Source organism: Cupressus sempervirens, chromosome 7, assembly GCF_028749045.1.
Source record: "Cupressus sempervirens isolate cs-2001-9-10 chromosome 7, ASM2874904v1, whole genome shotgun sequence".
Classification (NCBI taxonomy): Eukaryota; Viridiplantae; Streptophyta; class Pinopsida; order Cupressales; family Cupressaceae; genus Cupressus; species Cupressus sempervirens.
In genome coordinates, this window is record NC_143124.1 from 546700012 (window position 1) to 546713884 (window position 13873).

The 13873-nt window shown below is 36.1% G+C and overlaps 1 protein-coding gene across 2 annotated transcripts; it reads left to right on the forward strand.

Moving 5' to 3' along the window:
• Nucleotides 1-850: 850 nt before the first annotated feature.
• On the forward strand, nt 851-4265 carry MAD2 (DNA-binding HORMA family protein). 2 transcript variants are annotated; one of them, XM_089791973.1, is made up of 7 exons: nt 851-1047; nt 1172-1187; nt 1283-1413; nt 2270-2390; nt 2543-2646; nt 3500-3621; nt 3805-4265. In XM_089791973.1, exons 1-7 carry the CDS (start codon nt 975-977, stop codon nt 3859-3861), a joined length of 624 nt encoding a protein of 207 aa, XP_089648099.1. In that variant the 5' UTR covers nt 851-974; the 3' UTR covers nt 3862-4265. The 2 variants fall into 2 exon arrangements, with proteins under 2 accessions (XP_089648099.1, XP_089648100.1); XM_089791974.1 differs by lacking the exon at nt 1172-1187 and having other exon boundaries at nt 899-1047.
• The last annotated feature ends 9608 nt before the right edge of the window (nt 4266-13873 follow it).

A 13873-nucleotide genomic window follows, 5' to 3' on the forward strand; every position in this document is an offset into this window, starting at 1 on the left:
TATAGTTCCATGGTTGATAAATATGAGTTATTTTCCACAGTAAGTCAAATTGTGACATTGCTATTGGGATTCATAAATGTAGTTTTTTGAGTCAAACTCATTGACCTTGTTTCATGAGTAGTGGTTCACATGAACCCATCTCTCATGAGAATGAATGGAACACTTAACACTCACTACATCTAGGTGACGTTCATAGAGGTGATGTATCAAGACTTTATTTGCAGGTAGAGTGAGTTTAACCAGTGAGGAAGCTTCGTAGTCAAGTGCACTTGGAGTAGTACTGGAATGAATGACCTTTTGGAAAGTCCTGATGCTTCACCTCAATGAGCATCACCTAGATGCAATGAGTATTAAGTGTCCCATCCATTCTCATGAAAGATGGGTTCATGTGAACACACTACTCATGAAACATGGATCAATGTGTTTGACCCTAAAAGCTATACAATTAATTCCTTGATTTTTATTCTAATCAATAAACAATCTCAAATTGTCAAATTAGATTGTATATGTCCAATACATAATGTTTCCCATTAAGTTGTCTACATAAAAATTGACCCACAAGAAACTTCATAACATAAACCAAAAACAAGAAGAAAGGAAAAACAAAAAGAAATGTGATATAATCCAACAACATAATTTACATTGTATTTCCCATTAAATTCTCTATATAAAAATTTGCCCATAAGAAAACTTCATAACATAAACAAAAAACAAGAAGAAAGGAGAAAAAGGAAAAGAAATGTGGTATAATCCAACGACAGATTTAAATTTCACATTGAATCCAATCAGTCTACTAAACAACTCAATGTTTATTAGTAAATTCAATAATAATAATAAATTTACTACACAATTTAAAATCAGAGGAGCGTTGCAAATAGCCGTTAAAGGTTTACACTGTTTATTTAAACCCCATGTCTGATCTGCTCTGGTTTGTCAGGTTTTTTAACATATCTTAAACGAGAAAAAGCCACGCAATGAACTGTGCACGCATCGCCAGGGATGTTATCACGCTCAAGGGCTCGGCAGCCATTGTCAGCGAGTTCTTTGGTAATTTACTTCAAACAGACCTTTAAATAACTCTATTGTAGGTTTTACAAGTCCAACATGCTGATTTTGTATGGTAATTAATTAATGCCGCTCAATCTTGCTGTTGCATTGATTTGTGTTGCAGCTTATGCAGCCAACAGGTATGTCCTTATGTTTTGTCTTTTATCTTTTGGAACGTCGATGGGGCATTTATAGAAACCCATTTACGATTATTCACTCTTCTGGGTTATTGCAGTATTCTTTACAACCGAGGCATTTATCCTGAAGAACAATTCAGCAAGGTCAGGAAATATGGCATTCCCATGCTGCTGATTCAAGATGACGCAGTCAAGGCTTACATTGCCTCCATAACTGCTCAACTAGCAGGTTGGCAACGCTCGGTTAAGGATTACTTCTTGTTCTTTCTCTATTTTGTTTCGAGAATCGGCGTTGGTCTGGTTTGGGAATGTTCGCGTTTTGGTTGGTTTTCGTAAAGATTCGAAAAATTACATAGTTTGGGTTTGAGCGTGTTGTTATTCGTTGAAATTTTTTATTGATTTGTTGAGAATTTCTCACATCTTGATTTGAGGTTCACAGAGACTTTTGGGGTTCAGGGGTTAAGGTTTGGGTCTTCCTGTTTGGGTAATGATGGATTTTATATGGTAGGATTCACATTTTTCCTTGACTGTCTTCAAATTTAAGGGTTTTAGCTATTATATTTTGAATTTAAGGGTTTTGAATTTGAAATGATTTAGGGGTTTTGATGAAGAATTTTTCAGTTTAGGGTTTATTCCTTTCTTTGATCCTGGAGTATGATTGATTATTATAAATTTTTCTTTACTGCTTTCCCTTCTTGGAATGCATGTGGATGTCGTCTGATGGGCCTTCAGGAAATGCATGAGGTTTGGATGATGTATTTGATGTGTTGGGGCCCATTTTTCTTGGTTTGCCTTCTTGTTTTCAGCTATTATATTTTAGGTTTTTTTGGGTTTTGAAATTAAAATGATATTGGGTGTTTTGATGAAGAATTCTTGGTTTAGGATTTATTCTTTTCTTGATGATCCATAAATATGAATGATAAAAAAGCTTCTTTTCTTTATTGCTTTCTCTTCTTGGAATGCATGTGAGTGTCATCTGGTAAGCCTCTACTCAAAGTTGTAGGTTTCTCATTATTTGTTGATTTTCACCTTTCTTGGACTTTGCATGCCTGCTGGTTGCTTATTCTTAGGAGTGTCTTGATCAGAGTGGCTGGGGCATGGAAAGCTGCAAAGAATTGTTCTTGTGATAATGAGCAAAGCCTCATCAGAGGTGCTTGAAAGATGGAATTTCAATATTGAAACAGATAAGGAAGTCGTCCAGAAAGGGTATGATACCCATACACATTCTGTCATTGTGCTCTTCTGGTCATTGTGCAAGCTTTATAGGAAACACTTGTTTTTCTTGACTGTGCTTTACTTTAGTTCTCATAATTCTCTAATGAACGAAAATAAATATGATTTCAATTTTTTTTTTGCAGCGTCTCCAGAGAGAAAAGTGACAAACAAATAATGAGAGAGATACAAGCGATTATGCGCCAAGTTGCAAGTAGCATCACCTACCTCCCATGCCTTGATGAGCCATGTAAGTACACCTCTCATCAATAGTTCCTTTGATATTTTGAGCAGTCAGTAGTCTTTGGCTGGAGATCATATTCCCATCAGATTGCTCGCAAGGAAAGATTGAGTGAGTGAATGAAAGCTTTTAATAATGTCCGAGAGGCTGAAGCAGCCTGTGGGACCCCTGATCTAGGACTCACTTCAAATAGCGTGGTCGAACCTTAAATAATTTGTAACTTGATGTTTCAATCTGCTCTTCATCGTGTATTTTGATCACTAGGTTCGCTGCCCTGTCTAGCCTTGTTTCTTCAAATAAGGTACTCAAATTGTTGGCTTCTTAGATTTCCACATAGATGGAGTGGAGCAGATGTCATTGAGTTCTTGGCACTCCATGATAAATGTCATCCTGTCTCTATCACTCACATGATGCAAAATAGACATATTCTCTCTTCTTGCTTTTCCTTAGAAACCATCCATCTGTCTGTTTCACTTTCTATAGCATGTTTGCCCCCTATTCAAGGAAAAAACAATGGAAATATTTTGAAGTAAATTTAATCAAATGTTTGGCTTGCCTTTTATGGATATTAATTCTTACAGTGAGTCAAATCAAATAAAACCTGGATGTCTCCCAGCTCTCTATTGAACTAAAGCTATTTTGTTTATTTTCTTCTGGGATCAATTGTGTGACAGTTTTAAGCATCAACGTTTCGGATCATACTATTTTCCTTTGTTCTCCTGCATCCTGATGTCGATCATGTAGTATGATCTGAAATGTTGATGCTAAAAATTGTCACACAATTGATCCCAGAAGAAAATAAACATTTAACATGGATTGTGGAAATTTGATAGACTTAATTAAAGCTGTTTTCTTGGTGCAGGCATATTTGATGTACTTGCATACACAGATAGGGATTTGTCAGTCCCAGTAACTTGGCTGGAGACTGATGCCAGACTGATAAAGAATGCTCAAGTTGTGAAATTGCATGCTTTTGACACTAGTGTAAGTGCATTTGTTTCTCAATTCTCAAGTTTTCTTTACATAATCTGAGGTTTTCTGTCATCCCCATATGGATTGTTATAACCATTGCTTAGAGTTTCTAGAAGTCAAAGGTGCATGATGTGCAATTCCATTTTACGCTAATTGTTGGATTTAATTGAGCGATTTCATTATTTCGTGCTGCAGATACACAGAGTGGACACTTTGGTTTCATACAGAACAGATGACATGGATGAACAATAGTTATGTATATGATTACTGTTTCCTCGAGCTCACTCAGCTCTATAGTTTTATGGAAGTGACAATATAATTACCCATGGTAGGAGTTGTAGACACATACAACTACCATGTATCAAGAAGCTCCACATATATGTGTGCAATATGATATTAATCAAAGTATACTAACTCGCTTGTAATGTGCAAGTTTTGATCCAATCAACACCATGTCCTCATAAAAAAGGGGCATACCATATTTTGTGAGATGCAAAGGCAGGTTTTCTGTTTTTTGATAAGCACAGAATCCCGAGATGTTATGACCTTAAAGTGTTGGCTACCTGTTATATCACTTACAGACATATCTGTATATGCATTCAAGAAGTTAATGTGTGTACTTGGAATATATGATTTGTTACAGAGTATTAAGTGAAGTTCTGGTAATTGTCATGGTTGTTGCATGAATTTGGTATCTTTTCAGTTAAATTCTTTGCATTTCAATTTTACAGAAATAAGGTTAACTGCATCATCAAGAAAAGTTACAAAATTTGATCCCTTGGAAAAGTTTGATCAAATAGCACTATTTGATGTAATTAAACAGCTTAATCGCAATTTCTATAAACAAGCTATTGATAAGTAACAGGATCCTAAAATTCATTCTTGTGATAAACAAAAATTTGGCCCTTTACAGAGATTCTTAAATGATTACAGTTCTGAAATTACTTAGTGCATGATATTCAGATCCACAAATTGCCTCTAAAAAGCTTATTTAGGTGAAAACAATGTGGAGGAGATCTTGTAAGCCAAAAGCCACTCAATAACATTATTTTCCATTGAAATGTATTATCGAAGAACATTATCTGATGTAATAAAACAGTTCAATCACAACTTTTTGATGTGAAGGTTCGAGATCTTGATTTTTGTCTGCTTCGAATATGAATGGATACTGTAGTTAAGGTTGAAAAGTTTAACGATAAACGTAAAAGGTAATTTTAATTTTTATTTGTCTGTGACACAAGTGAAATCATACTCGTTCTGAAGGTGAAGGTGCTCCAGAACTGCATAAGATATTTGAAATTTCAGAAGAAATGAAATGATGCTCAACTTCTTGTTCACAGCAGGGTTGTGAGGCCAAAATTTGGGATTTCAGAAGCCCTAGAAGTTAGAACTAAGTGTCAAATGGTATATAAACAATGTTCCACGATGCTTTTAGGACAAAGACGAGGGGCAACAGGGGACCCATTTTCTACGATGTATAATAATTTAAAATTTGAATGCCACCATCCTCTGCCGTGCCCTAATAATTGAATTTCTTAAAATATATTAATATATAGAGAGGGAAAGAGGAATATCAACAATATGGATAAGTAAATAAGTCATGAGAGAAGTAAAGTAATAGCATCATAGATGCAACAGTATTAATACTAACCCTGTGGGTTAGTCACCCTGTGTTGGTCTTGTGTGACCCTTGAAACAACTGGTGCTGGTGCACCAGTGGAGTCTGAGGGGTACAAAAGGAGATGCATCCCATTGAAGAGGAGAGGAAAAAATGGAAACCAGATTTAAAAAGATCACAGCGAGAATTGAGATAGATAGATCAGATTGGGAAATACAATACAGGTATGTTGAGGATGATCAAGCTATAATAGAAAACTCTATTGTTAATTATTTACTGAACTTCAAAAGGAACCTACTAGAGATAAAAGGCAATATTCTAGACCCTATCTATGATATATCATTAATAAGATAAAAGACTATGTGAGCTTTTGTACTTTGATAACAGTAGATGAAATGCAGGGAAGAGGAAAAAGTGGAAACGAGATCTGAAAAAGATTGCAGTGAGAATTCAGAAGAAGGCAAGTTAGATCAGATTGAGAAATACTATATCAGGTATGTTGAGGATGATCAAGCTATAATAGAAAACTCAATTGTTTAGTATTTATGAACTTAGAGAGGAACCTACTAGAGATAAAAGGCACTATTCCAGACTCTATGTATGCTAAACTTGATGTGAGAAGACAACTAGCATTAGAGGAAGATCAGAGAATAAGGGAAAAGATTAATTGCCACACCTCTAAATAAGTTTTAATAGGTCTGGGCTGGTCATCAGCCTTGTGCAGTAGTGTCATGGTGGGCTCGCTTGGCATTAGAGGTCCCAAGGAATCAACAGTGTAAATGAATTGGAACAGACAGAGCAACAAAGAGACATTGAAGCAGGGCCAAATCATAACATTGTATTCACCAAAGATTATGCTCCTGATCTTTATCAGCCTCAAATGAGTGATTAGGTTTATGGCGAGGAGCTTGTTTCTAATCATATGTAAATGGGGCGAATGCTTATGTCATCCTCTCCGTTTTGTTTTTTGATGGAGGGTTCAGACCTGCGAGGCAGCCCAGCGAGGCACGAAGCCTGCAAGCTCCTCTCCTTTTTAAAATCATCTAGAGAGTAACTTTGTGACAAGTTCTCCTTGCAGATCCATCTCACCCGCTTCAGGTTTTCAAGGTAGTTGATATTTCCTTCAAACATCAAACCGTATCTCCTTGACAGGGCTGGTCACCTGATACTTCCTTCAAACTCTCAAAGTTTATCTCCTTCACAAGGCTGGTCACTATCAAAGAGTACAAAATAGTAGAGCATTAAGGAAAGAGCTACTCTTGAAGCAGCATTAGAATGATTAGGAAGATCAGAGGTCTAGTTACTAAAGCTATAGTTGAAGCTTTCATACCAGAATATGATTGCATCACTCATTCAGAGATCTGAGAATAATATTGTTCAAATCAGTGGTGAGATGTCAGAGCACACTTTTAACTTGCTTGAAGATATGCCTGGAATCAAGAAAGTAGTAGATATATCTGAATCTCTAGAGCAAACACAATGCTTAGAGTCTCCTTCAGGCATTCATTCTCAAATCACAAGAACTAAGCATTGAACTTATGTTCAAACCATGGAATTTGGTCACATGGCCAAGCTGTGGGAATCTTGCATACGCGATTGTTCTCTTGAGTTTTCATTTCCTTGTAATGGGATAATAGATAGATATGCATGATTCTCCCGGGGCCAAATTTTGGCCTCAAATTCTACTATTGAAATCATTCTGATTCCGCCAAAACATTCAAGGAACTAGAGCGATGGTGCAAGTGACAAGACCTGTTGCCCAACAATGACATTTTCAGTCAAGAAAGGGATCCTTATAATCCAGAGAAGTAAATGACAATTCAATGCAAAGAACAACCAAATGATATTGATTTAACTGGAAAGAGGGCAAATTACTTGAACAACAGTAATATCCCCATCCTTGAATCACTTTCATTCAATATGCGATAGGATAAATATTATTAGTAGTGGCAATCCTTGCCCAGTTATTATTAGTAGTTAGTAGAGAAGTAGAGTTTAGTGCATATTCTGTTAGTTAAGGAAACCGTAACTATCTTTTTAACTTGGAGAGAAAATCCCAGTCGGAAAAGAGACAATGAGCATAGCATCGATTCTAATCGTATATCGCTCACAGAGATCAAATGAGACTTCAACGTATCAGCTAGCAAGAATGTATATTTCCAGCGATTACTACTGAGTGGCATCGATCCATTACAAAAGATATTGATGACATAGTTATGTGTCCGCTTACATAAAGAATTATTTTGTTTATATTGTGATAGGATGAGTACATGCCAGTCCATATTTACAAGTGATTTCTTATGTAATAAACAAGCGGTTATGAGCTAACATAATCATAACTGAATGGTGCAGGAGCATGAGAGCAAATCATGTACCAATTATATGTTGATTTTATTGTGAACCACAAGCTAACCTAGATATTACAAAGGTTGTGATTATTTAAATTATAATGAGATGAATATAATTATATTGTATAATTATATTATATGATTATATAATAATAATTATATCATATTAAAATATAATAATTGTATAATACTATTCTATTGATATATAAAAATAAAATTTTGGTAAAAGGTTAAAGTCATTAATTTTATTTATATAAAAAATTATATCATCTCCGTTCGAAATAGGCACTGGTAGGAAAGAATGGAGACTAAAACCTACAATCTAGCCTCAGACAAAAGTCCTTAACACAATTACAAGATTAAAAGGGGCATACCCCAATTTATAACCATAAGTGCTTGGGGCATTGCCCAATAATGAAATAAAATATGATTACAAAAAATGCCCCCTATTAGGGTGCATTACATAAATATGAAAAGCTTCCTTGTACCCAACCTTCCTAGCATCCTTTCTAAATAGAGATTCCTAGTGTAGCTTGCACAACATATCTTGATAAAGATCAGGGTTAGCTTGATTAAATGATACAAATAGGTAAGCCTTTATTGGGGTACGTATAAAAACTTCTCCTCAACCAATTTGTTACTATAACAGAATCATTGCAATATAAGTCAATCCCCTTAGAAGTACAAAGCAATACTAGGTGCGATACAAAAGGGTCAAGAAGGAAAATGAGAATGACTGAACATATCTAACAATCTATAATAGATTAGAAATCGAGCAGCTAAGCTGATTAAAGTTCCAAAAAGGAGTTCAAACGCCATTGATTGATATGTTATTCGAAGAAGATATATAAGACATCACATATTCCTAGACAAGGGATAATAGATAATAATGATTATTATGTTAACGGGAAGGAAAAAAGCCAAAAAGAGAAAGGGTCCCTACCCTTAAGAGCTTATCCTTGAACATCAGCCAATACCAATCACGCTCACTTCTAACCCCTGATTAGCTAAGTGATCGGCCTCACTATTACCCTCCCTAAAAATGTGGTTAGCCACATAATGGTCTAAAGTTGCAGAGAGAAAAATTTGACAGTTGCAATGGATTGTCCAATCTCCAATTGAGAGTGAAGCCTTTCCTAATGGCATTAATAACTATAGAGGAGTCCCCTTCAATTTTAAGTTCTCAATCTTAAGCCTATTACATTCTTTCAAACCTTCCAAAAGATCTTGGAATTCCACAATTATATTATTGGTTGTGATCCCAATCGGTTTTGCAATAGAAGAAATTCTAGTCCCTTCCCAATTGTGAATGCAACATCCTATGCCCACTGACCTCGGGTTACCTCTGGAGGCATCATCAAAGTTGAGTTTAAATCAACCTACCTCCGAAGGCTTCCACACACACTTATCTTTCCTCTACCCTAGAGGCTTTGACATTATCCTTTAAATTGGGTAACATTAAGCCTTCCCACTTATTATGCATTCTATCATCCCATAGGTTAAATTGATATTAACCATTTTGACGAATTAGGAATTTATTTACTATTTCAACAATGCCCTCTTCAAATTTGACCAAGAAATGAGATAACTCCATTGATTTATCTTTGAAAATTCGTTGGTGTCTTTCTTTCTAGATCTCCCATACGAGGAATGAGGGGAGTTTCAGATCAAAGACATCCATAAGTGTCCTTAAGATGGAGTCTAGGCCAACTTAGGAAGATGTTTGCCAGATTATTGGGGAGGGCTGAATGCCATCCTAAATTATTTACTAGCTAGGTCTAGCAACGAGAGGAGAATTCACAATTAAGAAGAATATGATAAAAGAATATGATAAAGAGTCTTGAAATCCTTTTTGCATGGGCACATCTTGATGGCCCTTTATAGCCCATCCTTTTGAATTTTTGTATAGTTAAAATTTTGTGATGAAAGGTTAGCCAAGAAGACATTCCTACTTTAGGGAGACAACGTTTCCCCCAACACAAATCAAGATGGATCTTGGATCTAGGAAATCCATTAGAGTTATATAGAATCTCATATCCCAACTTCATGGAGCACATCCCGAATGGGGAACCATTCCAGATTATCTTATCCTATCTATGATAAAGAACTACTCTTCTAGAGTCTAGAATCTTCTTAAGTCTATCCCTAAAGTCATTAGGTATGTCATAGTTCCAATCTAATTTCCAACTTAAGTCTATCAGGTTAGTCTTTGAGATGATCAAGTAATCTACTACACACATACCTATCCTATCTTTTAAGATCTAAACAGGCCTTTTATCCTAAACAAAGTTGGAAAGGATTGGGTATCCTTCCCATGAGTCATCTCAGAAGAGAGCTTGTTCATCCTTCCCTATGCTTCATGATAAATTATTAATAGTTAGTGGTCTACACTTTTTTTATGAAATTCCAAAGGGAGGGTTATCATGCCTAAAGATACTATTAGGATTTCTACCTTCTAGGTACCTGTGTGTAAGAGTCCTAACCCATTTTAGATCAAGTTTCATAATCATCGTCCAAACCAACTTCTCACCTAAGGCCTTATTTTGTTCTTCCAATCTCTTAATTCCAACACCTCCATCTTCCTTATATTTGCATATCTTATCCCATGAAAATAAAGCCATTTTTCTTTATCATCCAACCCTTGCCAAAATAAGGCTCTCAATTTTTGTGAGCTAAGACAAGGGATCACCATGAACATCTAGGCAAACCATCTTAAAAATGGGAATGACCGTCAAAGTTGATTTTAGCATAAGGGTGTGTGAACCAAGTTAGTGTACAAAATGTGGACACCCCATAAAAAAACAAAAATTCTCAATAACCCATACAGGTTATTCAAAAATTCAAATGCCAGCCAAGCTTGGTATCCAAGCCTGGCCATAAAAAAAACTCGATCGGGTTTTAAAAATTTATATTTCTTGAAAACTCGATTGGATTTTAAGGTAAATATTTGCTATAGCTCATGTTTGAGGGCATTTTTATACCCTCAAACGATAACAACAGGTGTCTAGGCGACAGTGATAGGCACAAACTTGATCGAGTTTGTAAAGAAAACAGTATTTTTTTTGCATTTTCCAACCTCACGCCCCACAAACAAGGTACGTGTTCATTTTCTTTGTCATTTATGTATTTTTTCATCATAGTTTGCAATTTTTTTTTGTAATTTGTATGATTTGTAATTTAAATTCAATATTCAAAATTGTTTTTAAATTTTTTAAACTATTAGATGCATCCACAAATCCAAGACAATGAGGTAGAGTTGAAAGACAACCTCCAGCAGAAACACCACAATCAAACCCTCCACCTGCAGTGACAACCACAAAATACTCCACCCATCGTTACACAAACAAAAAAACCTCCACTCACTACAACATAGGCACACAACCCTCTACTCAATGTTCCTATTCAATAACCACCACCACCTATAAACCCTCCGTGCATACCATTACATCATGTAAATACTACACAAGAGGACCTCATAAACCGCCTTAGACAAAATAGTGCTCACATTAGCCAAATAATCAATAGGTTGTGGTCATCTACACTTCCTCACCACTCAACCCTAGCGAATGCACTGGAACAAATGGCCCAAAATGTAAATGAGGTGTCTAGAGAGGTTATGAAATGGGATTTATGGAGGGATAGGCATTGCCAATGGATTATCATATCAACAAGTGAAAGACAAGGACATAAAAAATGATAGTATATGTGCTCTTTTCATTGATCCTATATTTGACAACTCCTTATTACACACAACCAAAACTTTTCCTATTCATTGGTGCACTCATGCTAGGATGAGATCATGTTTTTGGGATAGGTGGTCTATGATATTTGACCTACCACCATGTAATAATTATGAGGTGCCTCTATATTTTTTGAGAAAGCTATACTGTGAGTTCATCCGTAGCGAGAAGCCAAATTACTTTGACATCTTTGAGTTCTTGGGTAGAGGGAGAGCCTCTGCACATGATAGACTAGGGGCTTGTAGGGTGGTACCACAACATGAGAGGAGACATACAACACAGAAAACCATGCCTCATGTTGTGCTCCCAACAATTGAAAATGAGTCTATTGATTTACAGACACTCTTCATGTAGCCACATCATTGACATATGTCATCATTGAGCATGGTTCATAGTTAGGTGGTATTACTTCACCTATGAAAACCTTGACCATCATTAGATGCACTTTTAGGGCCATCACAGCCTGCGGCAGCTCCATCATCACCTACGACACCTCAACCATCAATAGATGTACCTTTAGGGTCATCGCACCCTATGAAAATTCCATCATCATCATCTGCACCACCAGTGTCATCCCTGTTTGTGCCACTTGCATCGTCATCGTGAGCATCATTACACTCTTCGGGGCATTATCAACATTTTTCTTTTAGTTGTCAGTGTGGATGTGATGGGGTGGATAGTGAGGCAACTTAGGATGGAGTGTCATCTCATCTATGTGCACATTGCAGGAAGGCCTGTTATGCATATGGAGGTGGGGATTTCACACTCATAGATGATTTGATCATGATGGTCTTCAGTGGAGAGGAGACACATGTTTGTTTGTTTGGGTTTTGACATGTTATTATTTAATCACCTAAATATCATAAAAGTACTTTTTAAATTTTAAATTATATGACACTCTAGATTGATATGTGAACAATATGCAATATAAGGTGTAGCAAGTGGTACAAGGACACCACAAAGTACTCGTTCTGCTAGAGGTGCGAGGCTAGGAGCAAGAACACCTGAGGTAAAGTTTTCTAAATATTCTTAACAGTATAATAATACACTAGCTTCAAAATATTGTTTCTTAATTGTTATGACACTAACAATACAAAGTTTCCTAAATGTTGTTTCTTAAATATTTTACAAGGAACACCCAGTCTCTAAGGAGCTTTATACGGAAGCCAATATAATATTCATGTCCAAGTTAAGTTGACTAATGTCATCTAATTAAATCATGTGAAGTTGCTAGCATGTTGAAACCTTTCCATCTCCCACATTCATCATTCCTCTTCCATTTCCTAGAGCTATAATCCCTCTTTCATCCACTCCACTTATAGATCCTCCTCCACTTCCTACAATTATTGAAACCCCTCTTGTAAATTCCCTTCCATCTCCTTTCTTTATTGAAACCTTCCCATTCATCAAATCCATCCAATTACCATCTACATCTCCTACTCTTAGCATTATCCAAACCCCATCTAATGAACCTCATGAGTCCATCCTCCATATACCCATCCCCATCGAAGGACCTATCAGCCTACATATCACCTAAGGTGTCTTGCAGGAGTGTGGAGGTCATGAATCTACACTTGTATTTCTTGACAAAGTGCCAAATGTTCATTCACATCTCCTTTTTACTTCCCAATCTCTTTGATTTCAATTTAGGCCTTGTAGCCTTTTTTAGCCCCAATTTTTCCTATCTTTCAACTATCCTTCCAATCTCATCCTTCATTTCCTTCTTGTGTCTTCTTTCTCTCCTATGACCTTCTTGTTGTTCTTGTTCCTTCTTTTCATTTACAAAATCATCTCATATTTATAACAATACTCTTTATTGTTTTATAGGGCTTGTTGGGGGCTGAAATTTCTCAAGTTGATGATGCCACACTTTCTGCCATTAACTTTGGCCTTGATAGCCATGCGGTATCCTAGCTAGCACACCAATCAAGTTTACCTTTTGAGTTAAACTTATGATGTATCTTATTGATTTCTCTTATGTTATATTTGTTTCTTCTTTAGGGTACTCCACGTAGCTTGAGGTTGGGAGAAAAGGGAAAGAGATTAACAAGAACACCCAAATGCAAAAAGGTATTAAATACAAGTTAACTTCATATTTTGAAGTTTATTATGAATGAATGCATATAGATGTACTCGATATTGATGAATATGTGCTAACTTTTTTGTTGAATATATGTAGAAACTGTATGCCTAAAATGTGAGCACACTTCTATGAATCATTATATTCAAGATTACTCAAGAATGAGGTCTCAAATGGCAACTCATAGCTCTCTAGTCATGGAGTGCAAGGGTTTTGCAATGGAGGCCCTCAGTTTGACCTAGTTCATGCCCATGCAAGTACACCATGAAATGAGAGATTCAAAGATCCAAAATGCATGCAAATGGAGATGAAAACTAATCTATATGATAACAATGCAAGAACAATGCAAAATCTAATCTATGAAAACAAGATCTAATCTTATGAAAGAAAATATGACTCTAAACTAACATGCAAATGCAATGATAAAAGCCCATGATGACAGCCATGGGTGCAAGAGAGAATGAGACAAGAAGATAGA

What these genes read in the sequence shown, in the direction of transcription:
- MAD2 (XM_089791973.1), top strand. Translation starts at nt 975, where the DNA reads ATGAACTGTGCACGCATCGCCAGGGATGTTATCACGCTCAAGGGCTCG. An exon ending in CCCATGCCTTGATGAGCCAT is followed by an intron (nt 2,647 to 3,499) that starts GTAAGTACACCT and finishes TTCTTGGTGCAG; the next exon opens with GCATATTTGATGTACTTGCA. An exon ending in TGCATGCTTTTGACACTAGT is followed by an intron (nt 3,622 to 3,804) that starts GTAAGTGCATTT and finishes TTCGTGCTGCAG; the next exon opens with ATACACAGAGTGGACACTTT.